Raw genomic sequence first — 27333 nt, forward strand, 5'->3', positions numbered from 1 at the left:
TTTTCTATTTTATGACTCTGTAACCAAATAAGATTGAAGGCTATAAAAATTATGCTTTGCCTGAGTAATAACAATATTGTAAGGAGTAATTTAAGTTAAATTCTGTACTTCTAGGAGAGGTGGTAAATACATTTGAGAAGAGGGAAGACCTAGAGAGCAATGTCGCAATTCTCATACTAGAAGAAATTGAGGATTTTTTTTATATTACACTATAAAAGTTAAAATTCAAACTTGTATAGTATTAAAATTTTGATTATTAGCAATGTTTTGATGCCAAGTTGAATCATATACCATGATAATAAAGTAGTTTAATTAAGTTTTGAATGTAACTTGGTAAAACCTTATGATATTCACAGAAAGTGATGCCCATATGGAAACAGTTAATAAAATGGTCCGTAAGTCAGCAGTTATGGAAGGAACATATAATGCCCTGGGTATATTGTATTATATATATACCTATTTGTGTAGGAAAGATTTGAAAGATATCAAAATTAAAATGAACAGTTTGCTTATTTTGGTAATGTCTGGCAGTTTCAAGATAAAACAAATCTACACCATTTTGGTGAGTTTTTATTTCATACCTGAATTTACACTTTTATCCAAAATAGCTATAATAATTGTATAAAATAATAATTTGTGAATAATTTTGTGTTAGTTCATTATGAAACAAAATATACATCACTAAGGTCATTGTCTGGAGCACATGATGTTATGATTCATAGTACAGCTTCGACATGGGTCATGGTCAGGCATCAAAGCAGATATGAAAAGAATACAATATGCTCTAAAACAGTGTATAATACTGTTAACATATGCAATTGTTTTATAGATATCAGAAATATGGGTTTACTGTAGTGTATGGTTAGCAAATGAAAGTTTTGTGCATGTACACAAATCGGGAAATATTGCTGTAATATATGGCATATGAGAAGCGTACTTGTTAAAGAGTATTCCATTTTACAACAGCATTTGTTCATTTATGAAAAGAAATGCATCATTCAAATATATGTATTATAAAAGCAATGAAGCATCAGATAATAGTAAAACACTTGTATACACTATAAACAAATTCTCAAACTTGCAGCTGGCCTGGAAAGTTTTTGATGGACAGTTGTTCTAACATAATTGACTTGTCAAACAAAAACTCTGCCTATGTTGTCTACATAATTATACCTTTACCTTCCTTGTAACATGAGCTTCAAAACAATATTGGGTTAGCATGGATAAGCCCCTCAGTGGTTCTGGTGTAAGTTTGAGTGCTAATAAAGCTAAAAATTGAGTTTCAGTACCAGCAATGGTCAGAGCACAGATAACCTATTGTGTAGCTTTGTGTTTAACAATAAACAAGTGCACATGGATATCATGCAGAAATATGGCTCATTATTGGAAGGAAGAGTAAGCATACTGAAAGTGAGAGGCTGGGAAAAAATCTAAAGTTACAAACTTCTAAACACATTATCTGCTGTAAAATGTCATATATTCTGAAGTCTTAAGCATAAGGTTCTTAAGAAAATTTTACAGAAATTAATTCAAAATACAGTAAAATCAACTTTTACAGTAGGCATGTTGTTATTTTAGTAATGATGACATTTCAACCCATAGTGTTGAGTCATGATCAGGTGAAAGTTACACTCAAAGACAGTGGAATTTGAAAGAATGATACAGACTCATGTTCATGAGGATAATTTTGCAGGTGGCATTAAATTAAATATTTTAAGTATTTATTTGTAAGTATATGTTGAAAACATGTGTCTTTTGTTAATAAGTATAGTTTTATACATGTGTATATATTTACCTCTAGGACTATTGTACAGTGCTAATTCCTCCCCATGTGCCTCAAACTCTGTATGCTTATATTAATGGAGAATCAATACTGATCTACATCATATGGATTTTGTTTCAAGCCATTTTAGTTTGCTTACCTTTTGGAAATGTGGTTGAGGGATTTCCAGTTTTGGGGAAGAAAAAGACTCACATTTGGAAGTATCGCATGAATGGTATTTTCTTATTCTAGTATCGCATTTGAAAAATTGTTTCAAATTTTGTCTTTTTGCCATTTGCCTATCCTTACTTTTTTGCCATGTAATTGTGATAAATATAGGACAAATAGCTATTAGTGTATGTAGAATACATAAAAAGGAAGATTTTTAAATATATCAACACACTTAGATTTGTATGTATTTTATAGATTGTGAGTATATTTTGGTTTTTCTGACAGAGACATTACATAAATTTGTCATAGAAAACCTATTTTTCTTACTAAAGTTGTAAATGAAAAAAAAGTTTTTGCATAGATTGGGCATAAGTCTTATGTAATAGAAATATGATAGAAAAAATCAGACTTTAATTTCAGCAAATGGTACAGAATAGGTAATTAAAACCTGTCTTGTTTAGCTGAATGGAGAAAAATAAATTTCCAGTATACTTGTATGAGTGTGTGTGTGTGTATGCATATATATATCTCTACAGATGGAGTTTTGCATGTGTATGAAAAATATATTTTGTTTGTTTGTCTTAGGTTTTGCTGAACTGATTGTGAGTCTTCTGGTGCTCTTCGTTTTAGGATATTTTAACTTTCCACTGACATTTGTGTACTCCCATTTCATTCATCTGATAGTTGCTTCAGTCCTTTTTTCATTTGTGTTTTCTGTTTGGTTGTATTTCAAATCATTCCAAGCTCCAACGTATAACATCAATCCTGAAGCTACAACTGGCAAGTCCTAATACACTACATATATATATATATATATTTTAATTTTAAATCATATTTTTTGTATAGACCCCCTCATTCCTCATACTCTACTCACCCTTGATATAAAATACATCATTGTATCTTTGCATATATTAAGTGTGGAAACAGGAGGGGGGTAAGATGTAAATTCAATTTTTTTTACATGAAGTAACATTTAGTGTAAGACTGATTTTAAATAGTAGCTGGTAAAATTACAGTGATATAAAATACATTTTATTATTGTTGTTATAATAAGTTAAAAAACGTTTTATATTTTCTAAAATTTATAAATGATATTTATCTATGAATAAAACAAAAAAGGAATGTATTTTGACCTCATGGAAGCTAAAAGTTATCTTGATTACTTTCAGGGTACCAATATTATGATTTCTTTGTTGGACGAGAAGTCCATCCTCGAATTGGAAAGATGTTTGACATCAAGCTATTTGTTCTGAATGCTGGAATGATTTCTTGGGTAAGCATGTTTCTATAATATTTAACTTTAGTTAGTTTCTCTTTCTGCATTATGTAAATGTTAGAATATAAATCACCAGCATATTAACAACACCTAAAAAGTTTCAGAATGGTTATGTATATGTATGTTATTACCAAAAAATATATTTTGTAAGTAACTTACAATTGTTACATATTGAGAATTTAAAATGGTCCGAAGCCAATACTTTAGTTAATTTTGCTATTTGCCAACAAGATTGACACACACCATTTTCGTTTTTCACATAAATACGTTTTAATATATATATATATATATATATATACAACAGTACTTACAACAACAATTATTATGAATAGTTACCACAAGCAAATTTTTATAAAACAAATTTCACTAACTTACAAACAACATAAAATCTTCTTTCTTGTTCAGTGTCTCCTTGATATCCAGCGAGTTAACTTGAAGTCGATGTATGTACAATTGCCAAAAAACTAGCTAGCTTTGTCAGACACTGAATTGTTGGACCGTTGAAGTAAGATAATATTTTCATAATACCACAAATGCCTGAGGAGAATTCAGTAATACTTTCGGAAAGATACTAATGACCAATGAGAATCCACCAACGTTCAAAATTTATAACTGTTTCTGGTCAAATGGTGTAAATTTTCCGGTTGGTAAGGGTTAGCAAAATCACGATTTATAGCGTACACGGTTATAGCAGGCTCCTAGCCAACTTTTTAAGCTCTCTCTCTTTTTTTGGCACGTCGCCATGGCTGTTTTTGTAGGCACTGGAAAGATTTTTTCGAAAATTCCAACAAAAATACTGAGCTATATTTAACTGGTTACAGATATGGATATATTGTTGATTCTTACGTTCACGAATATTCTACTACCTTGGAGAATTGGCGGGAGTTTCACAGTACGTAATTCGTTAAACAATATTAATGTTATTTATTATTGTAGGTTAATATTCATTTTCACATCCTAACTTTTTATAATTTCAGGCTGTGGTGGATGTCTGTTTGGTTTTCAAGTCTTTTATGGACAAAGGATGTGTTAATTACCCACTTGCTTTGACTGCAGTTTTTCAACTAATCTACATTATAAACTATCTTTGGCATGCTGTAAGTTTTCCTGTGTTAGTATTGCATTAAATATAGTTTTTGTAAAGAGCGTGACTAAACTTATTACATATGCAATATAGGACTGTATAGATAAGACAGAATATACCATTCCATATTTTGTTGGTTTAATGTTTTTCTTCATAATTATTAGTTTAGTTACATTCAGAATATAGTTTTATCATCAATGTATACAAATAAACTTGGCATCAAAATGTAGTTAATAAATCAAATTTTAATACAAGTTTTAATTCTTAATTTTATTAGGAAATATTTAAAAATAATCTTCAATTTCCCTTAGTTATGAGAGTTGTGACATTTGCTCTCTAGGTCTTCCCTCTTCACTAATTTATTTAAAACCACTCTGAGAATTATGGAATATAACATAGATATTACTCAGGCAAATCAAAATTTTATAGCTTTCAATGTTTCTTGTTTATGGAGCTATAAACTAGAAAATCAGACCCACTTGCCATGCCCACCTATCACATACTCTCTTTCACAAGTTGTCAATATTTCTCTCTAATGTTTTATACTATATTATTTATAAACAGTAAAAAACACAAAGTTTTAATCTATCAAATGACTTATATTATGTTGTTTTATGTACAGGGCATTATTTATCTTATTGTTCAGTTTCAAATGTTTTCTCACTGGAGTCACATTAACAAACTCAGCTGAATATTAAAGGCTCTATATTCAAGACTCTTATTGCATAGTTAGAAAGCCAGAAAAATTGTGATAGTTATAGGACATTGTTTGCTTTTTGGGTGTTAGTATTCTGTGTTCTTAGTTGCACTATTTAATTAAATAAAGAATTATTTATAGTAGTACTATTAGTATTACTACAGTGGACGAAGCAGATAGCCCAAAGTAGGTTTAAGTTTCATGGACAGTTGACAGCAAAAAAATACTATATTTCATGTGCATTCTTCATTTATTATTATAAAAGTAACTAAGTTGTAAAAATTTGAAATTTATTAGGTTAGATAATGAAAAAAATAAAAATTCTTCAAGAGGTATGCTTGCGAGCATCTCATGCATTACATAATTTGATACTGAAAAGTGAGCTACATGTATGCCCAGTGATTTACAACTTGTGTGGTGGGATTATTGGTTAGACACAGTTCAAAAGTCAGTAAAGCAATAAAATTAAGTATAAATAGATAACTTATTGAAGATAAACAAATGTGATTTCTTGTTACAAGGCCTAGAATGACCTAGTGGTTAGGGCACTTGGCTCACAATCTGTGGGTTTGTATCCCCCTTGCTGAACCTTCTCCCCCCTTTCAGCCATGGGCTGTTATAATGTAATGGTCAATTCCACTTTTTTGTTTGTAAAAGAGTAGCCCAAAAGTGGAGTTGGTGGTGTTGACTAGCTGCCTTCCCTCTAGTCTCTCTGCTAAATTAGGGACAATTAACACAGATATCCCTTGTTTAACTTTGTGCAAAATTCAAATCAAGCTAAACCAATCCTGTAATAATTTGCAGTCATTTTAAAGAGGAAAAAGGGTGATTTAGATTTATTTCCTAACTTTATATGGTAGTAACAAGGTCAGTCAAATTGACCGACTCTTTATACAGTTATGGTAGAGAAAATAATAATTGTATGTTGTACAAGTCAGGCAATAAAGCTTAAAAATAAAGTGAAAAGGTAAACAGTTGAAATTGTGAATATCATTAAAAGAAGAAATGGTATTTTTCATTTTAGTTCATAATCTTTAAAATTTTACTTCATCATACAATGATGACTTAGCAACAATTGGTGTTATGGTAAAAAAAGTAACAGATAAAATATACAGTTTTATCTTAAAGAATCTTTTGATAAGTATGAATGATTGGCACTTTTTTATTATTTAAAATTTAATAAATAATTTAAATCAGTGTTTTATATTTACACAATTTTAAAAACTATATTGAATTTTGCACAAAGCTAAACAAGGGCTATCTGTGCTAATTGTCCCTAATTTAGCAGAGAGACTAGAGGGAAGGCAGCTAGTCAACATCACCCACTCAACTCTTGGGCTACTCTTTTTACCAACAAAAAAGTGGGATTTTAAAAACTATATTGAAGTCATCAATGGCTTCCACTTTAAAAGCACACTTGACATTTACATTGTTTCGATTTCATCTTCAGGAATTATTTAAAAGTATAAAATATTGTCTTGCAAATAACCCCTGAAGATTATGTAAATGTCATCGAAACACTGACATATGGAGTGTGCTTTTAAAGTGTAAGCTGTTGACAGCTTCAATAAAGTTTTTAAAATTATGTAAATATAAAATGTTGATTTTAATTACTTATTAAATTTTTAATCTTTTGATATTTATTTAGGAGGATTTAGAGGTTATTCAAATGAAATATGAAAAACACTTTGCACCCAGGTTTATGTGTATTTATATTTAAAAATAAACTGTATGTGAAATGGTAAACAGTTGAAATTGTAAATATCATTAAAGAAGGAAAATGTATTTTTTCATTCTATTTCATAATTTTAAGAATTTCATTTCACTTTACATTAATGATATAAAAACACACACACACATTCCCCCCTCCTTATTTTTCAGTTTTCCTGAGTCCTACTATTAATCTTATAAGAATGAGCTTGATCATTTTGATCAACCTTATAACCACGAAACTTTACATACTATAACTGAATCTACTAAGTGTATCTTCGTGGAATTTAGCACAGATTTCTGGAATAGGCACCAAGTTTGAGTGATACATATTAAAGCATAGTATGAAATAATCATTATTCTGTTGGTAGCAAAATAAGGCACTGCACAAAAAAGTAAGTTTAAATCATCTTGGTGCAGCTCTACCATGAAAATTGTGGTACTAATATTGCAGAAATCTGGACATGCCACTGTCAGAACAACACAACATGTAAGCTAAGCATAACTGTTTATGCCAGCAGATTGATTAGAAAATTATTTGCAGATACTTACAAAATCTGTGCCTCCAGGCTACCCTGCTGACTATTTATTATGGTATTTTTCTGAAGGTGCAGGTATTTTGCCATAACCTGGCAGCCATTCTTCAGTTGAAGGATGCCTTGCAACAGAAGTTGATTAATTCCCATACAGAGCTTATGTAATGTAATATCAAATGCTTTTGTCAGGATGGATGTGTAAATGATAATAACAACAAAGATTTTTTTCTTCTTAACTTAGCTGAAAGTTAAGGTAAACTCTAGTCTGGCTCTGTATAAAAGAAGATACTGTTAATTTATTTTACCTTTAAATTCTAAGTTAGTTTGTTTAATCACTGCTAGTTGTTTTATAAAAGTTTACAGTAATTCATATTAATACTTTTGATTACAAAATATTTTGGATGATAACTGCTTGTGAATAAAACTGACTATTGGAAAAACTGAATATCAAGATTTGATATTTTTTAGATTATTTGGATAAGTCTTGGGTCATAATAATAGAGCATGTTCAACTTTTGAAAACTTATTATAAGTTTGTAAAATTTTTGTGAAACTTGTATGCTTAAAGAATTCATATTTTATAGTTGCTTCCTCTTTAAAAAATATAATCATTAACTTTGAAAAACTATCTGTAGAATTTGTCATTATCATCAGTTGTTATTCTTTTGTTCAGCCTCAAGGTTATATTGGCCTGTGATGTTACTTAGAAGTCAATTTGTGTAATATTCCAGGATTAGAAGGTGTGTAAAATATATAAAAGCTAGTCGATCAAATTAAAATTTATTTATACAAGTATTACACTTGTATTAGTCTTTGTAAATGGTTGGAATTCAATGTGAGTGTTTATAATTCTTATATGTGCATTAGATTCTTTTAAGTTTTGAGGGAGGCTAGAAAATGCCATTTCAAATCAATAATTTAAGAGTTCATGATTTTCAGGAATATTTTCTCAGTTCAACAACCATTCAATATGAAGGAGTTGGATACCAGCTCATCATTGTTTTTTTTACCCTGACACCATTTTTCTACTGCATCCCAGTGTTGTATTTGGTCAACTACAGACAGTATGTTTCGAATTACTGTATTTTTGGAATAGCTGCTCTTTATAGTAAGTTTTGGGGTGAATGTTTAAAAATTATTATATATGTGTGTTTTTGGTTAGAAAAATAACTTGTGCCACTGAACATGGCTTGAAAGTAATAAAATGACTTTAAAAATCTTAGGTTTAGACTCTTTTTTTTTATCATTTATTTTTAAAAAGAAATCAGGGTAGATGCATGTTTCTGCAGGTAGCTTGAAATTTTGTATAAGGCCAGAAATAGTTTAGAAGCATAGGCAAGATATTAGTTTGGTGCTGAAAATAAAGTTGTTAAAAGGTATAATAAAGATACATGTTTTGTTGGAAATTATCAATGCAGCCACTGCTCACTTTTGATAATGCCTCTATCTTTAGTCAGTTGTTCCTACAGGTGGAAATAATGTGAATTAAAAAACTAATAATAAAAATGAGTATTATTAACTGACTTAACTAATGTTTATAGAAAATTAATAGAGTGAAATTTGTGATATTAAACCTAAGTTTTAGAAAGTTAAGAAACAAGTAAAGCAGTTATTACTTATTCTAGAAACTTAAGATAACTATCTCTGCATTTTGAATTAATTGAAAAGTGTGAAAATATCTTGGGGCAAAGTGTTCAAGGAAAGCTGTTTTGTCTATTATGATTGGCTGGAAAGTGTAAAATTGAGCCTTGGTCAAAGTGGAGAAATCTCTTGAGCTTAAACATTTAGTGTGTATAAATTATAATTTCAGTTATTTTCATATCTTTGTATAAAAGATGTATTTTTACTATATGTCAATTTAGCTGCTTAGTGTTTGTATATTAAGCCTTGTTTGTCAATTATCTTTATATGTTTATATTAAAGATGCCTTTCTACTATGTGTCATTTTCAAGCAACCAGTATTCTATTGTGGGTTTATGTAATCGTGTAAAAGATCCATATAACACTCTTTCAGGCAGGATAGATTAGCTTTAATGTTTGTTATAGAAAGGATCTTGTTAGTTAACTGGTCATTGATCATTGTATTTTAGTATTTCGAACTAGTTTTAGATTTTTGGCAAATAAATGTAAGAATTTTGACTCAGGCCAGGATATAATTGTGTAATATTTTAAATAATGTAAAATGTTGTCATTGAAGTAACATTTTTATTGTATAAGTTGGATAACTTGTGATTATATTGTGATACTTTTATTTATATAATATTCTAAAATAACAACAACAATAAATTTATATTCATAAACTTTCAAAGCATTGTATGGTGATTAGTTGCTTTAAAACATTCTAATAAATGAAGTCCCCCTACCCACCCAGTATGTCAGCAGTAAGTCTAAAGGTTTAGAATGCTAAGAACTGGGTTTCGATACCCATGGTGGGCACAGCATAGATAGTTCATTGTGCAGCTTTGTGTATAACAACAGAGAAACAGAAGAAATAAATGATAAATATAAGTTTTCAGATGTTTTGATATATTAATTTGATTTTAATTCATTTTAAGTAAACAGTTTATTGGAAAATACAAAGAAAAAATATATTATGACATCATACTTGTGTTTTATGGATTCAATTGCATATCTTACCTAACCTCTACAAGATTGATATACATTTAAACATACTGTAAAATATTAAACATTTATTGCAGGTTTAGGTCTGTACATATACACACAATCCAACAGAGAAAAGTACATGTTCAGGAGAAACGCTCATGATCGATCTTTAATAAGTAAGTGATTTTTACTGTATTTTGCTACTAAGAGGATATATAACTAGTTTATGTGTGGAGTATAAATTTCCTGAAAATATTTTTTATTCATACTCAGACAGGTACAATATTAATTATATTTAAAAGCAAACAAGCATAAAAATATCTAAACTTATGTTTTAAAAAAAATGTACCATGTATAAAATAAGATTTTAAAACCATACCTTGTGATGTAAAACATGTTTTTCTGAAATTAAATATAATATTTTTTACTGAATCATTGTAGTTTTATATATGTTTTAAAGAAGGATAGCAGAATCAAATCTAAATTTTTACAATCCACTCCAAAATAGAAAGTAATGTTTTTTTATGTATAATTTTATACTGATCATTTTTACTTGGATCTTCACTTAATACTGTGTTAAATTACCTTATTCCCCAATAATGGCCTCTACTTGATGTAAAATAAAGTCCACAAGATGTGAGGAAGTATTTTGTTTGATTGTAGCCTATTTGTTGAAAATAAAAGCGTGGTCTGTGAATAGTTCACAGATGATGATAGTGGATTACATCAATGAATGCAACATACAAGTTCATCCTTGAAAATATTGAATCAGTTTGAGATCTACTATTTTGGTGGCCAAGGAACATGACTAAAGTCACTTTTTTTTTCAAGTCAGTTTTGTCCAGCGTACAAGTTGTGAATTTTTGCATAGCAATCATAGAAAAGCCCTTCTTTTTCATGGGTAAAATTCAGCATTGTAGGATGAACAATCACAGTGCTTGGGTACACTGGACATCATTCATTTTTCTAGAGGAATCCAAGAACCCAGACATTTTTACAAGAACGTTAATATCTGATTTACAGCATACAATGTTAGAATAACAAAAGTTCATGTGCCTATTGTGTTGTTCTTCATATTTGTATTATACCCTCAGTACAGGACAGGGTGAAAGAGAATTTATCTGAAAATATCGTGCTTACAGCCTTTTACTGTCTGCAGTTTAAATCCTAAGTACCATTGAGGCCATACTTTCATGTTTGCATTTGAGATAACTGGTTTCTTAGAGTGGTTTTTGGTTGCCATGGTAAAGTTGGAAATAGTTAACTCATGATAACTGTTGAAGGAATTAGTTAGCTGGGACAGAGTCCAGTATTTGTTAAATTTTACAAGCTTGTCGGTTACTAGAGGTTAGGAGCTACAATTTCTCTTTATTTCTTTTATTTTGCTGCTGGTAACAAGTGACTTCAAACAGACCATCAAAGAAACTCTTCTGATAATGAGATTCCCACTAAGATGGATATCCATTAAATGACTCTGCAAAAGTCTGTAAGATGCGTAATGTCTTGAATGCTAGCCATAATATGACAACATTTATGCATTTATAGGACTTAAGCAATTGCTTAACACACTGCATGGACAGTTTATTTTATAAATATAAACAAGAGGGTATTTTACGTATGAGTAGGTGTCCTAATAAAATTAGCTAATCAGTGTAATTAGACTGAAGTTATTAGGATATCCCTCTTTTATATTTGAACATATTTTATATTAATATGTCATTTTATTCCTTTTAAAATAAAGCAGATGTGTATTTCTAGGAATTGTTTTGATAAAAAAATAAACAGTGGGGTTTGAATAATCGAATTATGCTGCTGTGCAAAACAATTTTGAAACTTTTGAGGAATTAATCGGATTTATTCAAATCTTGTATTGCGATGTGTCGATTGTAAAACTTGAATTCTTGGAGCATGTCTGCGACTAGTTTATGAGCCATCCCGAAGGCAGCACATGTGACATGAACCTGAGTTATAGTGAACACCATGATTCAAAAGTTTTCACAGAAAATGAAATTCGATAAGTACGTTGAAATGACAGTTTCTCACGAGTGATATTTGCGGTTTTTACCAAGTTCGTCCTTACGTTGAGGAAAAAAGTATGATTTATTTTGCAACAACGTAAGCATTTATGTTAAACATATAATTGTATTTCTATAGTACATATAGCTTTGATTAATTTTTAGACTACTTATATGAAGCTATACAAACAAAAATTTTTTAATGTAATCTGAACTGTGTAATAATATTTTGGATAGTTTAAACAGAATGAGTGACTATCAAGTAGATTCAGAGATCATTGACATTTGAAGACTTCTAAAAAAAAAATCTGTGTGCTGTTAGATTGTTGAAGTTTGCTTTTTGTTTATAGAACCTAGACCACAAACAAAGCTATTTTACTATAAATTTGTGGCTTTTTCAATATTAAACCTATTCCAGTTTTTCTTTATTGCAACGATAATCTATCTAAGTTATTATTCTTGCAGATTTGGAATCAATTCCATCTTTGAATGGCAAGCGGCTTTTAATATCAGGATGGTGGGGTTTTGTTCGTCATCCAAATAAGTTAGGTGATATTATCATCTTTGTCGCCTGGACTTTGCCATGTGGTAAGTTTTTATTTTTATTCAAGAAAAAGAATATTTTTCATTGTTATTACTGTAAAACATAATTTTAAATGGCTATAAAAATTTCCTAGTATATGTTTTGTAATGTATTATTGTACTGGAGATATTTGTATAATATGTAGGCATATTATGGGTTCCCTACCTACTATTGTAATATAGAATTGTTCCAAGTTATTGTTATTTAGTTTCTGCACTATCATTGTGGTAACACTTGGTGCAGAGTTGCTAACATTACTTTGTTATAGTTGCTTTGGCCTTTGTTCTCTAGTAGATGATGTCTCCTCTGTCTGCAGAGATATTTCAGTATTGTATGTAGAATCCGGTTTAAACAGGTTAGTGCTGAAATATCTTTTGCTAGCAGATTGTGACGGCAATAGCTCACCAATGCTCTCGGGTAATAGAGGTCACAAGGTGATGCTATCCACTGGACAAAGGAAGCAAGCTGACATTCTAGCTCAAGGTACACTTTCTTTGTTCAGTTCTACTTGGCTTTCATCATAACTAGTTTGGCAGAGATTCATCTTGAGAGATGGAAAGCTAGCGAGCTATCCAGTAGAAGCGATCATCTACTTGATCATGCAGGTACGCATTACTTTTTTTTTATGTGGTGTCTAAATAAAGATTATTTTCACTGTCATCCAAATGTGCCCAATCTGTTTTGTTTATTTCTCATGCAACTTAAAATTCACTCTGTGGACTTGCAACTCTAGAGACCAGGTTTTGATACTTGTGGTGGGTAGAGCACAGATAGCCCTTTGTGTTTAATTACAAACAAATAAAATTCACTCAAGTTATTGAATACAGAACACTTCCCTTAGTTCTTGATTGAATCTGCTGGTATTTGCAGGTTTTCATGTCTGATACTTGTTGGTAAATGAGTTTTGTCTGAAAATATCATATTTGTAATATAGATGTGATGTATACTTAACTTCTGTTTCAATAAAAATGTGCATTTTTTATTAGTTGAGATAAGGAGAAATTTTCTTTTATCTGTTACCCTACAGACAAGTTTTAACATTTTCAAAAGCAAGGCTCTGAAAATTTCTCTCCCCTATTGTGATTTGTTTATAGTTAAAATAAATGTATATGTTTTCTGAAAAATGAATAATTAATTGGGTACATTTGAGTCATCCAATTATTATTTTTTCTTAAAGTATGGTTTTTTAAAACTGAAGTATTTTACTTTTGTTTGCCTAAGATAGATTTCATTTGTGGTTTTTGCTAAGTGAAATGTAACATTACATGAGACAACTGGATTCTGAATTATTGTTATCCAAGTTCATATACAATTTATATTGCATCTTTAGTGTTGTCCACATCCTCACTTAGGCATATCTGGAAAATTATAATGGGAATTGGTTCTTGTTCAATCGTCTTAGTACAATATTTTCCGTAAGCAGTCATACTGATCCCAGGACATTTGTTGGTACCATGGTAGAGCTCTGGATTTCGAAGTTGGGTTTGAAGGTGTGATACCACAAAATATTCACTGTGCTTTAAGCTGTGGTTGCATTATAAGAATCACAGTCAATCCATTATGGGTGGCAGGATGCAGTTAACTGATTGCTTTCCCTTTGGTCATTAGATCAAAATTATGGATGATGGTAGATATCTTTAGTAGCTTTAATTTAAATACAAACTGATCCCTGCTTTTTATCTGGAAAAATTCATTGGGTGTACATATTCAAGTTTGTACAGGCCAGTTTCATAGAGCTTTAATCAATAAATGGACTAATTAATACATTAAAAAATTAATTTTGATAGTAACGAGTTTTGTACATACGCATCTTTAAATTCCAAGATCAAGTTTAGGTTAAGACACAAAGCAATGATCTGACAACATAGATGGCTAGCTAACCTATGCTAAAGGTAAATAAAGATAGTTTAGTTTTTGCTTTAATAGCAGTGAAGAACAGTAGAAGATTTAAAAAAGACTTACTTAACAGCCAGACAAACACCCTGCACATAAATATTTTGCCACATACGCTGGTGATGAAGAATATAACTCAGTATTGTTTCTTCATAATCAGGCTTTACCTATATAGATCTTATTCTGTCATTAGAAAGCTTTTGAAATACCTTTAATATTTCCCATTTTCTTTCAGGCATCTTTAACAAAAAAACATTTTAATATCAGTTTTATTTTTTTACAGAAGTGAAGTGCTCTTTGCATTTGTAGCCATACTCCTTCTGGTGGAACTTTTACATTTTAGTAAAGCTATGAAGGATCACTATCTTAGACTAAGTGATTTTAATATTTCATAGAAGATAAAAAAAAAAACACCATGGTAAATAAGTTTATGTATTATGATAGTACCTCCTCATTAGGCAGTTATCATGACATTTTATTTACAATGGTGAAGAGAAATAGAAACCTAGCCAGCTTTTTTGAGGTACTCAAAATAGTTTGAAAAGTCAAAGTACTCTAGCAAAATTTGGTTACTTAGCTAACAGTGGGTCAATTAGTTATCTATCTCTATACATATTTTTGTGATAAATCTTTGAAGATCAGAATTTGGACTAGATTTAGGTGAATCAAAAGGTGACAAGTTTCCAAAGGGTTAAAGTTATACAAGTAGAAATATTACTAGTTCTGAGGCCTACTAAGTGTTATAATAACATCAACAGAATGTTTGTAGAACTCTGCAAGTTCATACTTACATTGTTTTTTTCAGATACTTTATAGTAATTAATTTTTTTATAAGGAAATATTTATAATTTTAACAATAACTTCACAATTTCTACAGGATTTGAAAACATCTTCCCATATCTGCCAGCATTTTTTGTCATAATGTACTTGGTTTACCAGGTTTTGAAGTCTGAAAGAAAATGTGAAATTCGTCATGGTGCTGCTTGGATTCGATATACTTCTTGTGTTCAGTCTCGTATTTTTCCCCAAGTATTTTGATACGTTTGTTAGTGTCCTCATGTCACATTACAGTTGCATGTTAATATGCGTCATCTGGTGTACATTGGGTAAACACTGATACAATTCGTGAGTTATTAAACTATTTTCAAGAAAATAAGGTTTTAATTTTGTGCTCATAAACATATTTATTAAACAGACCTTGTAAAGGATAAATTTTTCATATGTAAATCAATTTCATTAAAAATGTAAATTCATGCACACTCTCGTTTACTAAAACCAAAGAAAATGTTATTTATAACTTATATTGTTTAATTCCATCACTGGAGTACCATAGTGAATTACTATCTTTTAAAAGTTTTTTGTTGTTGTTTCAATAATATTATTTTAGAAACTAGCTTTAAATGGTATGTCAATTGTTTTGTTCTGATATGCAAATTTAACTCACTTGTGTATCATAAAAGATAACACCTCTAAACAAAATTATTAGTCATTAGTTCATTGAGGTTTTTCACTTTTTATAAAAAGTTTCTAAAACTATGAGATTTAAATATACATTTTTTTTATAGGATGTAAAAGATTTTTAAGCAAATAAAGCATTATTGAATTCTCAGGAGTCTACTTATCACAGCTGTCATTATTTTGTACACATTACATGTTCTAGCCAGTTGTTTTATTGAGAACCTTATGGATGACTTAGAACTTGCTGCAATAAATAAATTATATTACATAATCTATGAAACTTTTAAAGAACAAATTACAAGCTCAGTTTGATACTAGTGTAAAAAATTATGCTGTACTCCCAATGAATTATTATTTCAGCATTCTTGATTTTTTAATTTTTTTATTTTTTAATGAAAGGCTCCTTGTTGTTGGTTTGGTTGTATGGTGTCATTAGCCAGATAGTTTCGTAGCATAATCACATAATGTTGCTGCTTATTGAAAGATAAAATAGCTATTTTGGTTCATATTATATACAAGTGTATCTGAGTGGAGGGATAACATAACATAATGTTTAGGGACAACAAGGGACCTACTGGTCTATCTCAGCTGTCCCATTCTCTAAACTATACTAAGGCAATTTATATTTATACAGTAAGTTCGTGTATAAACAAAAAAATATTTCATAATAATAAAAATAGATTACTGATTTGCAAAAGTCAAAGTTTTTATTTCTAGAAATTAACATAACATTTTCGGACAACATGGGACCTAATGGTCCATCTCGACTGTTCCATTCCCTAAATTAAACTGAAACTATTAATAAATAAATTTTTAAAAATCTTAAAGCCAGCCCTTATAATTCATATAGTTATTAAGCTTTCTCTTAATCTTACTTAAATTTACTGCCTCCACAACATCAGAGGGAACCCATTCCAGAGGTCAACCATCCAGTAAGAAAAATAAAATTGTCTAAGCTAAAGATGACTCCTACCTTGTCAAAATTTATTTTTGTGTTTCCTAGTGCTACTATTCTCAATGTTAAATATGAAAAAGATGATGCATCAACACTATCAATTTCCTTTACAATCTTAAACACTTCAATCAGATCCCCTCTAACTATTCTTTTTTCAAGAGAAAACAATTTTGTAGATCTTATCTCTCCTCATATGATACCCCCCCCCATCACATGCACCGTTCTAGTAACCCTCTTCTGAATCCTTTACAACAATTCCATTTCCTTCCTACATTAAGGACCCCAAGACTGAACAAAATACTCCAAATGTGGCCTAACCAGTGACTTGTACAATGAAATTATAACCTCTTTAGACTTGTATTTAATATTTTTGTAGATACAACCTAAAATCCTATTTGCTCAACCACTAGCAACAGCACACTGCTTGGATGATTTAAGAGTTTGATCAACCATTACACCAAGATCCCTTTCTTTCATGACACTGTTAAGGTTATTCCCATCCAAATTATACTTATAATTTAAATTATAATAACCTACATCCATTATCTTGCATTAATTACAAGTAAAACCCATCTGCCATTTATTTGCTCAACTCACTAAATGATCTAAATCTTTTTGTAAAGCAGCAGCATCCTCTTCACAGCTAGCAACACCCAAGACCTTAATATCATCTGCAAATTTAAGTAACTTATTGCCCATTCCATCATCTATGTCATTGATGTAAATCAGAAAGAGCAAAGGTCCTAAGACTGAACCCTGTGGTACCCCATTTGTGACATTAATCCAGTATGACTGAACTCCATTTTTAACAACCCTCTGCTTTCTTCCATCCAGCCACTCTTCTATCCAATTAGCTAACTTATCACCCACACTTATAGAGATAATTATTTTTACAAGCCTTTTATGTGGCACCTTGTCAAGTGCTTTCTGAAAATCCAGGTACACCAAATCTACACCCTTACCATCATCTACATAAGCAGCAACCTTTACAAAGAATATCAAAAAATTTGTTTAGGGAAAATTTTCCCTTAGTGAAACCATGTTGACTATGCAGTAAAATTTTAAACTTTGTTAAATGACTTTGCAAAGCATCTTTTATGAGACTTTCCAAAACTTTTCCCACAACTGATGTAAAAGTAATGGGCCCACAATTACTGTGACAATTTTTATCACCTCCCTTGAAAAGGAGTGACATTAGCTAACTTCCAATCCTCTGGTACCTGCCTACTATTTCAGGACTGACAAAAAGAAAAGTAGTAAGTGGCTTACATATCCAATCCTTAACCTCCTTTAAAATCCTTGGGGAAATATTATTTGGCCAGGATCCTCATCGTTCTTTAAACTTCCCAATTTTTTTCTTAACAAACTCATAATTAATGCAGTCATCTGGTTCCATCTTGTTTCTATCTATCAACTGTTCAAGATGTGAAATAATGCTTAAATCTTAATTAGTAAAAACTGAAGAAAAAGCAGAATTTAATAACCCAGCAATCTCATAATCATCAGATCAAGCCTTTCTTTATCATCCCTCAAGAGTCCTTCCCCAAACCTAACATTTTGCTAACCCTTAATATACTTAAAGAAATTCTTACTGTTAATTTGTACATTTCCAGCCAACCTTATTTTAATACATCCTAGATTCCTGTTTGGCCAACTTTCTTGATCTTCTAGAATCTTCCAAATCTCCTGCATACCAGTCAATTTTAATTTCTTAAATTGTGGTGCTTTTCTTTAATTTTATCTCTTATACTCTTTGTGAGCCAACCTGGTTTTTTACTTTCAGCCACCCTTTTCTTTCTATAAGGAATATGTTTATCTTGAATATTTATAAAATTATCCATAAAAATTATTCCATATTTCTTCAATTTGGCTTATCTAACCAAATCGGTACAATATTGTTGTGTTAGCATATGTGTAATCTTTGTAAAGTTACTTAAGAAAGTTACCTACAAACACAGATATGTAATGTAAATTGTACACAATATAAGAAACGAAAAGGCTAATTTTTTTGAGATAAAATTGAATACTAGTAAAATGATAAATTATTCCAGATTTCATAAAATTATTGAATATCTTATGGGAATGTAAACAAGACTTGTACAAAAAATTGATAGAAATTAAAATTTTTATTTGAAAAAGCAAGTGTTCATTTCATTTGAATTTCTGTGAATCTCATTAATCCCAAGCTCTAGGTGTTAGGGCTGAAAGGTTATTACTACTAATGCAAAAACATGATTTCTAGCACATTATTAGACAAAACCAGTTCTCAGTTTTCTTTGGTTCTTCTATATATATAGTTTTGAATTACTTCAACAATCCAAATTGGTCATTTAGAGTGGTGAACAGTCTTAATGTGTTTACATCACTAAACTTTAAACATTGTCTTATCAAACCGTGTGATTTCTACTCTTGAAATAATAATTGGCCAACAATAACGACAAATGTTAGTACATTAAAACTACCATCTGGTAGAAGTATGATCACGTGAAATGGAATTTAAAGATGCTGCTTCAAGGCTACTGTTCTACGTGGGTAGTTTAAAAAATGTTTGTCTAAGAGATAAAAAAAGAAAATCACGTGATTTTTCGTGCTATTGGATGGAAGATTGGACACTATTTATTGAATTTATAATGCTTTTAACTTTTAGTGCGTTTTTTTATTTTCCTTTAACAGTCGCTCTTTTAACTTTCAATATTCGTTAGGAAAACATTCGTAATGCCACTGATAGGAATTTAAATGAGAAATGTTTACAAAAAGACATTAAAGTTACACTGGATCTCAATGTCATGAATATAAATCATGTAAGAGGCTAGAATAAGTAATAAATTGGTACTGAAATGATACAGTGACTTAAAGTTTAAAGCAAGATTAGGCAATTTCGGGGGGGGGGATATAAGTCCTCAATTGACCTTAACCATAACTGTTGTGCGTAAAATGTAAACAAAACCTCTCTCAATACTGCAATTAAACCCATCTTACATGTTGGGGGGGGGGGGTCTCCGTTGTATTTTACAAAGAGTATGAATGACTTCACCCACTATATTTTTGGATAGTTCTTACATTGAACGTTGTAATATGTAAAAGCATAAATGTACTCAATATGTTAGTAAACAAGTCGGTAATATGAGGGTTAATTACTTAATTTCTACTAATTACCCAAAATACGTAATGAAGTTTTCACAAAAAAAATACAAATAATTTGCGAGACATTTTGTTTCCCTGTCATTAATGAGTGAATGGAGAAATGTAACAGTTCTGAGCATTTCTAGTAATAATTGAACTCTCCAAGTTCCACTCAACTGTTTTTCAAAGGTCGTCAAAATTAGAGCAAAAAATATTACTTTAGAGTTTGAGTTGTTTGTTTGAAGTTAAGCTCGGAGCTATCCGTGCTCTGCCCACGACGGATATCGAAACCAGATTTCTAGCATTGTAATGTAAGTCCGCAGACATTCCGCTGTGCCACTAGGGGGCTGGAGTTTGAGCTTCTATTCTGTAACATTTTTGTTGTTATTATAAATAGCAGCAGAGGTAAGCCTTGATTACCATTTAGGAGTTAGATTAATATCTACAGAGGAGCATAGATGTGTTGAGTTTTTCTAAGAGGAGGTTAACAGTTGGAATTGTAAGTTAGATAGCATCTAGGAGCCAAATTTTAAAATGTTTGGGATCACTTTTGGAGTTAATAATTAGGTAAAGGATGTATGTATTTCTTTAAAAACGATCTATGTAATCCTAAAGAGATTTTTTTAAAGAGTTAATTCCAAATAAACTATTTCGTCGTCAAACAGTAACACTGTATTTCGGGGCTGCGAGCCGGATTCAAATCCGTGTGATAAAAAATATTCCCGTCTTTAAGCTGAATGTGCGTTATAAGAGTGACAGTCAATTCCGTAATAGTTGGAAGAGTGCTGCTGACTGGCTTCCTTCTCTGTGGTCAGTAGTTCAAAATCTTGTTTGTTTAGAATTTCGCGCAAAGCTTCACGAGGGCTATCTGCGCTAGCCGTCCCTAATTTCGCAGTGAAAGAGTAGAAAGAAGGCAGCTTGTCATCACCACCCACCGCCAACTCTTGGGCTACTCTTTTACCAATGAATAGTGGCATTGACCGTCACATTATAACACCCTCACGGCTGAAAGGGCGGGCATGTTTGGTGGAGTTCAAAATTAGGGACGGCTACAGACAACCTTAGTAGTATTGTCATAAACACAAATAGCACCCTTCACATCTTTTACGGGGTATACACCATTAAAAAATGTTTCATGGTAAACATCAGAATATTGTAGCCAGGTAAAACTTTGTTTATGGCTATTGGAAAATATAATTTGCGACAAGATAAAAAATAAAGACATTGCAAGTTCAAATACATTTTGATACATTAAAATTTATTTGTGTTATAAATAAAATTCAAATTAGAAATTAAAAGCATTGTTTTTTATATGTTCAAGATGAGACACGTGAGCTAAACGAACAGTTTGTCTTTTTGGGTAGTGCTGCGCAATGGGCTATGTGCGATATACTAATTTCGAATTTTAGTGTTATAAGCCCTTGAACTTTCCAGGTTAGAGACCATTAAGGTATAGACATCTATAGCACCTCATCAACTGAAAATTCTACTTATGCCTTTTCTGGTACACAGCCCCCCCCCCCCCAAAAAAAAACAACAACAACAGAAAACAAATCCAGTTTGGTATAATTATCTTTTCAGTTTGTTTAAATCAAAATATAGGATAGTGATTACGTGTCATTGGAAGCTGTTGATTGTATTCATGTTAATATCTGTTTTAATGTTACTTTTCTTACTAGTAGACAAAATGGTGTACGTATTCATAAAATAGATCAGCTCCTGAATCACAGGAAAAATAAAATATTTTGGTATCTTCGCTCACCAGAAATTGGTGAAAACATCAATAACTGTTGTTATTAATTAAACGGTAGCGTGTCATGTCCAGGCGATGTCTGGGCGAGCGTTGTTAAATTGTTTGTTTCGCAAAAACAAAACCAGTTTGTTGCAGTAAAGGCTGTTGTGAAGAGTAAAGAGAGGGAACAAATTATAATCAACGAGTTGACAGAATCACATGTGAGTACGTAATTAAGAATAGTATTTAGTTTTTAAGATTGAATGCTCCCCGTGCGTTGAACGGGTAACTGTTTAATTGTTTATAAAAACTTTCGTTTAGAGGTAATTACTCAAAGTGTAGTTGTATCATAGCTGGGTCTGATCGGAAGTTAATATTAATTACAAATCTAGTCTTTCGTTGTTAACCGTATGGTTGTACAACCAGCTCCAGGGTAAATAAGAAGATTAACGTGATGTTGATACGTCATTTCCGTTTTACGAGTAAGCCAGTAAGTACATAACCTGCTCTTATCGGAAGTTAACATTAATTGGTTTGTTACATCAGTCAACACTGAATTCAGCGGTTACTGAGATGTAGTGGTTGTATTTATATAAATATGCCTCCCAGTGGCACAGCGGTATGTCTGTGGACTTACAACACTAGAATCCAGGTTTTGATACCCGTGGTTGGCTGAGCACAGATAGCGCATTGTGTAGCTTTGTGCTTAATTACAAATAACAACAACTATATAAATATAATAATACTGTGTGTTGTTAAAGGTTTAATTTTACATCAAAACCATAAAGATACTGTGTTTGTGTTAGTTTCTAAGTATTGTCGTCGATTTTAAATTACAAAGTAAGTTGAGTAGTTTGGCTAGCTGAGAGAGTTGTTGATTATACTAATCAATAGAGGGCTGAACAAGAGTTTAGGTTTTATTCTGTACAACACTTTTTAAAAACCTGTTCTTATAAATCTGTTACTTGGTTACCATTTTTTAAAAAAGAAATCACGCATGAAAGTTTTAAAATTCATATGATTATTTCCGCCAATGATGTAAAACAATAACAGTTTTGTAACAACGGGTTTAAAAAAAAACACGTATAAAAGTATTAAAATTCATATTATTGGCGGAAAGTATTATATTTAAATGTTTGTTCGTGCTAATTTCATATTAATAGAATGCTTGAAAAAAATTTTTCATTATTAGTATCTTTATATATTTGACTTATACTGTTACATGAAAAGCGAAATTTTTATCCTTTCTGTTTAAAAATAGCTAAACATCGGACCTCTGTTCAGGTAATACCCGGGTAAGGACGGCTAGTCATTAAATATTGTAGTTGTTTACTAGAAGTCTTATTTTTATATAGCATCTGAAAGTCTGAATTTTTTCACAGGAAAAATTAAGGAATCACTGGAAAAAGTAGTATATTTCTTACTAAAGAGTTTTTAATGCACTTGACGTTTTCAAGTTCTAAGATAAGATCGATGCAGGTTCAATGAGAAAATATGATGGGGATGAGAGTAAGGATATGTTTGGGACATCCTCAAATCACACGCCAATTTTCCTCAGGTTGTCCACTCACGTGCTGCATATATCTATATGTAATTGTTAAGGATATGTTTGGGATCTCCCCAAATCACAAGCCACTTATCTTCAGATTTACTCGTGGCACATTCACATGCTTCATATATCTATATATTAAAGTTCTCGAAAGTCAAACCGCAAACACAGAGGTTGGTTAATTTAAGAGTTTGTGGTGTTAGCTATTTAAGACAGGAAGGCAAAGAATATTAGACACATACGATGTATCATGTATCGATGTTTGTCCACTAACAGTGAATGTTTTTATTGCATAGTAAGTATCCACATGTAGTTAGTAGTTTTGATTATACTTTATGTAAACTTTCTTCATTCTCTCACACCTGCCCCGAATCCTCAGTCAATGTCTAGAAAAATCAGAATAGAAAACCATGATCGATATCATACCGAAACGCCGAAAATTCCCACACCTATGGGCCCGAGCTCCGAATCTTTTAAGTTCCTAGAAACAACTCTGCTTGTTGTTTATGCAATGGTCACTGATGACTCCAGAGGAATATGTAAAAATACGACTCTGCAAACCATTTCATCCAACAAAATAAGTCAGTCCTTGAACACATGCTTTTCATACAATTTATAAGATATATAAATAAATGACCTACTATACTTAAAATATTGAGACGTTTCATTATATTATATTGATGAAAATCACTTCTGGATATACAACTCATAATTTTAAATGCTCACGTCAATGCTAGAATTTTGAATTTATCTAAATTGAACATATTTTATACATAATTAATTGGCGTCTTTTCTCAGATATGAGATTAAATAACCACTTTGGTAAAATACGTTATCTTGAATCATCCAATAAAAGATGCAGATTTAATGTTTGACGTTAAATTGCCGCTTAATTTTTAAGCGTTTGTTATTCACTTACACTTCTTTATTTTATTTTTTATTTTACAAAATATAGAAGTTAGTCATGAACTGTTTATATTACCGACACTTACGTACAGTTCACAAAGTTCCCATTAACACAACACAAGTTCTGGTTCATTTTGAATCCTGTGTTCAAAGGCTCTTCGTTGCAGATTTGGCTGAATAAAACCACTGTTTCATTATTCACTTCCCGTTCGATCCAGTTACAAAATATTTGGCCGACTGAGATATCAACTATTGATGGAATATAATGCATATCACCACCACCAGTCTGAAGAGAGAACTAAAATAGAAAAAAATAAAATAAAATGTATTCGGTAGCTTTTAAGAAAATTATTTATCGGGGAATATATTTGGTATTTCTACAACAAACTTGTTAGTTGGAAAAACTAGTTGTTATTTTATAGATCACTTTTAAAAATCAGACTATTATTCTAACCTCCATTTAAAAACAAAACATTTCAGTAATCATTTATATCGAGCTTTTAAGTAATAACCAAAACAGCGTCGCAAGACCAAAATTCAAAGGGTCGAGCGCGGTCCAGTAGTCTACGTGCAGGGCTGTGGAGTGGAGATTTCGTGGTTCGCGTTCAATTATCGAAAAAAAATCGCTCCGCATTTTGGGGCTATTGAGTACGTTAAAAGTTTGGTTTGTTTGGATATTTTCGCAAAGCTACACGAGGGCTATCTGTGCTAGCCGTCCCTAATTTAGCAGTGAAAGACTAGAGGGAAGGCAGCTAGTAATTACTACCCACTGCCAACTCTTGGGCTGCTCTTTTAACAACGATCGTTACCTTATAACACCCCCACGGGTGAAGAAGCGAGCATGTTTGGTAGGACGGGGATTCGAACCCGCGACCCTCAGATTGCGAGTCAAGCGCCCTAACCAACTGCCCATGCCGGGCCTACGTTAAAAGAGTGGCTGTCAAATTCTACTATTCGGTCTGACAAGAGTTAGCACTGAGTGGTGTTTACTAGCTACCTTTCTTCTTGATTATAAAACACTGATATATAAACCTGGTTAAACCAATTCATTGCTCTGTAATAATTTTATATCATTACAGTGTTATTTGTGTGATAAATAACATGTTAGTAGAACTGAATATGATCTGTTTAATAAGTTATGTTTTATCACACACTGCATACTTAGTGTAGAAATATAAAGTTATATTAATCCTAAAGGTTTTGGAATATCAAACGAAATACTTTCATATGTGAAAGTCTGTATTCGATAGTATCAGGACTGATTTATTTCTAGAAAAGTCTAAAGCTTATTCAGTACACAAGTCTGAACTGTTTTGAATACAACGTTTTTGACGCTAAGAGCTCGAAATATTTAAAAATATATCAAAAGTACTTGATACTAGATTTATGTTCCTTTTTGGGTCAGTGGTATGTTTAAGGATGTACAGCGTTGAAATCCGGGACTCGATTCTCCGTGGTGAACAGAGCACAGATAGCTTGTCGTGTAGCTTTGTGCTAAAACAAACAGGAAACTTCTTGATATATTTATATATTAACATTCTGAAATTTATTTTATGCCTCCGATGGCTCAGCGCTAAGTTTAAGGACTTTTGACGCTAATAATCGGGTTTCGATTCCCGTTGTTGGCAGAACACAGATAGCTCATTGTGCAGCTTTGTTTTTAACAACAAACAAATAAACAAAACTAGATATTTAAACTTCAGAGCACCTAGGTTTAATTATTTACTGTGGTCAGATAAAAAACAAATAACGTCCGTATCAACCCTTTCTTTGTCTGTAAAGATTTAGGTTTAACTCTATACTGTATTGTGATATATATATACTCAACTGTTTGTGGGGAAAAATATTTGAAACAAACCAAGATGAGTGATTTTTTATTTCATATTTATAAATCAATATTTCGAGAATTCTTGGTAAAGTTCAGTATCTTCAGTGATTTAGAAAGATGGTAAAGTTGAAGTATTGTGTAGTAATGATTCGTACTGTTGATCAGTCCATATGTTTACATTGAACGTGGTATTACTCTGAGAAGGATAGCCGTCTCTAATTCTGAATTGATAGACTAGAAGAAAGGAAGCTATTCAACAGCACCCACTGCCACTTCTTGGGTTACCCATTTCTAACCGAATAGTGAGATTCCATTGTCACTCTTTATAGTGCACTCACGACCCAAAAGTACGGAGAGCACTTTTACAGGAATAGGCTACGAACCATGAACATTCGAATTTAGAGTCCAAGGGCGCTAACCACTAGGACACGTCCGTAAGAAGAAAAAGAGAAGAAGATGGTCCATAAGTAGCTTTACGGGTTGAATATTATTTAACAACCTTTAAATTTAGTACTATATTGTATCAGTAGCATTACTCCAAATGAGTTGGTATTAATCTAAGGCTTTGTATGGAACTATTTTAGTTAGGGGTTTACAGACTAATGTCACCGTGATCGAATTGAAGAGAGACAAAACTTTGAGTATGTAATGGTATACAGATTTTAAATAACAGTTGGCTGGATTTTTCATGGACCTGTACACTTTGCTTTATTTCTTTGTTGTTATCATATGAATCATTAAGAAGCTTGAGTTGGTAAAAGAAACTGAAGTTTGTTCTGGTATAATAGCAAAAGTTGTTAGAATTAGACGTCGTTATGAGGTGTTATTTCAAATTATTTTCAACCAGACATATTTAAAGTGAGATCCATGAATAAGCAAAAGATTCGAAAGAGAACACGTAGCTGACAGTTTTGGAAAACGACCTTAATCTGGATATGGGAAACGGAAGTCTGGTGCATAAAAATAGACAGGAAACATCTTAGTTTGTGAACAATCATGGAAAGTTGTGAGAGGAGTGGTGTTTCATTCCATCAGATGTCTAGCATTTATTTATTAATAACAAACTAGTGGTTAACGTGATAGGCGGGTGTGCTTCATTTTAAAATAGGGGGTGATATAGTGGCAAAACATTTACCCCCCCCCCCCTCAACTTGCTTCCCAAGTAGTTTTGACAATGTAATTTGTATTATTTAGAAAGTTAATTAATATACGTTATTTTACTAAATCATAATTATTACGCATATTGTTACTATCATTCAGGCTATCTGAAATTAAATATACCATACTGTAATTGTAATCTTTTTTTTATCATCTGATGGAAAACTAACATACATTAGTGTTTTGGCCAAGTTGTGGAAGTCTGTATTTAAAATAAGCAACTCTTGATAGACGTTCAGGTACATACAAAAATAAGACTTAATAAGAACACCTGTCAAAACACCTATTATCTA

General features: G+C 31.5%; 2 protein-coding genes across 12 annotated transcripts in view; one reads left to right on the plus strand and one right to left on the minus strand.

The window, feature by feature from the left end:
* Positions 1-997: 997 nt before the first annotated feature.
* The window catches only part of LOC106461073 (lamin-B receptor-like), a 62541-nt gene continuing 36205 nt past the window's right edge, over positions 998-27333 (plus strand). For 4 of the 11 annotated variants that reach the window (XR_002610912.1, XR_002610914.1, XR_002610913.1 and 1 more), the window contains exons 1-6: positions 2007-2713; positions 3103-3206; positions 4187-4306; positions 8176-8344; positions 9936-10016; positions 12321-12443. Coding sequence is in view for 7 of the 11 variants with exons in the window: in XM_022387922.1 (XP_022243630.1) it covers positions 2470-2713; positions 3103-3206; positions 4187-4306; positions 8176-8344; positions 9936-10016; positions 12321-12443 (841 nt within the window). In the remaining 4 variants the exon portion in view is untranslated. The other 7 variants (XM_022387921.1, XR_002610911.1, XM_022387925.1 and 4 more) reach the window with 7 other exon arrangements.
* LOC106461078 overlaps positions 23795-27333 on the minus strand; it is an 11703-nt gene continuing 8164 nt past the window's right edge. Inside the window, exon 3 of the mRNA XM_013920867.2 lies at positions 23795-24352. Within this exon, the coding sequence (XP_013776321.1) occupies positions 24137-24352 (216 nt within the window). The 3' untranslated portion in view covers positions 23795-24136. The remainder of the gene's footprint in view (positions 24353-27333) is intronic.

This window comes from Limulus polyphemus, unplaced genomic scaffold, assembly GCF_000517525.1.
Source record: "Limulus polyphemus unplaced genomic scaffold, Limulus_polyphemus-2.1.2 Scaffold892, whole genome shotgun sequence".
In the NCBI taxonomy this organism is placed as follows: Eukaryota; Metazoa; Arthropoda; class Merostomata; order Xiphosura; family Limulidae; genus Limulus; species Limulus polyphemus.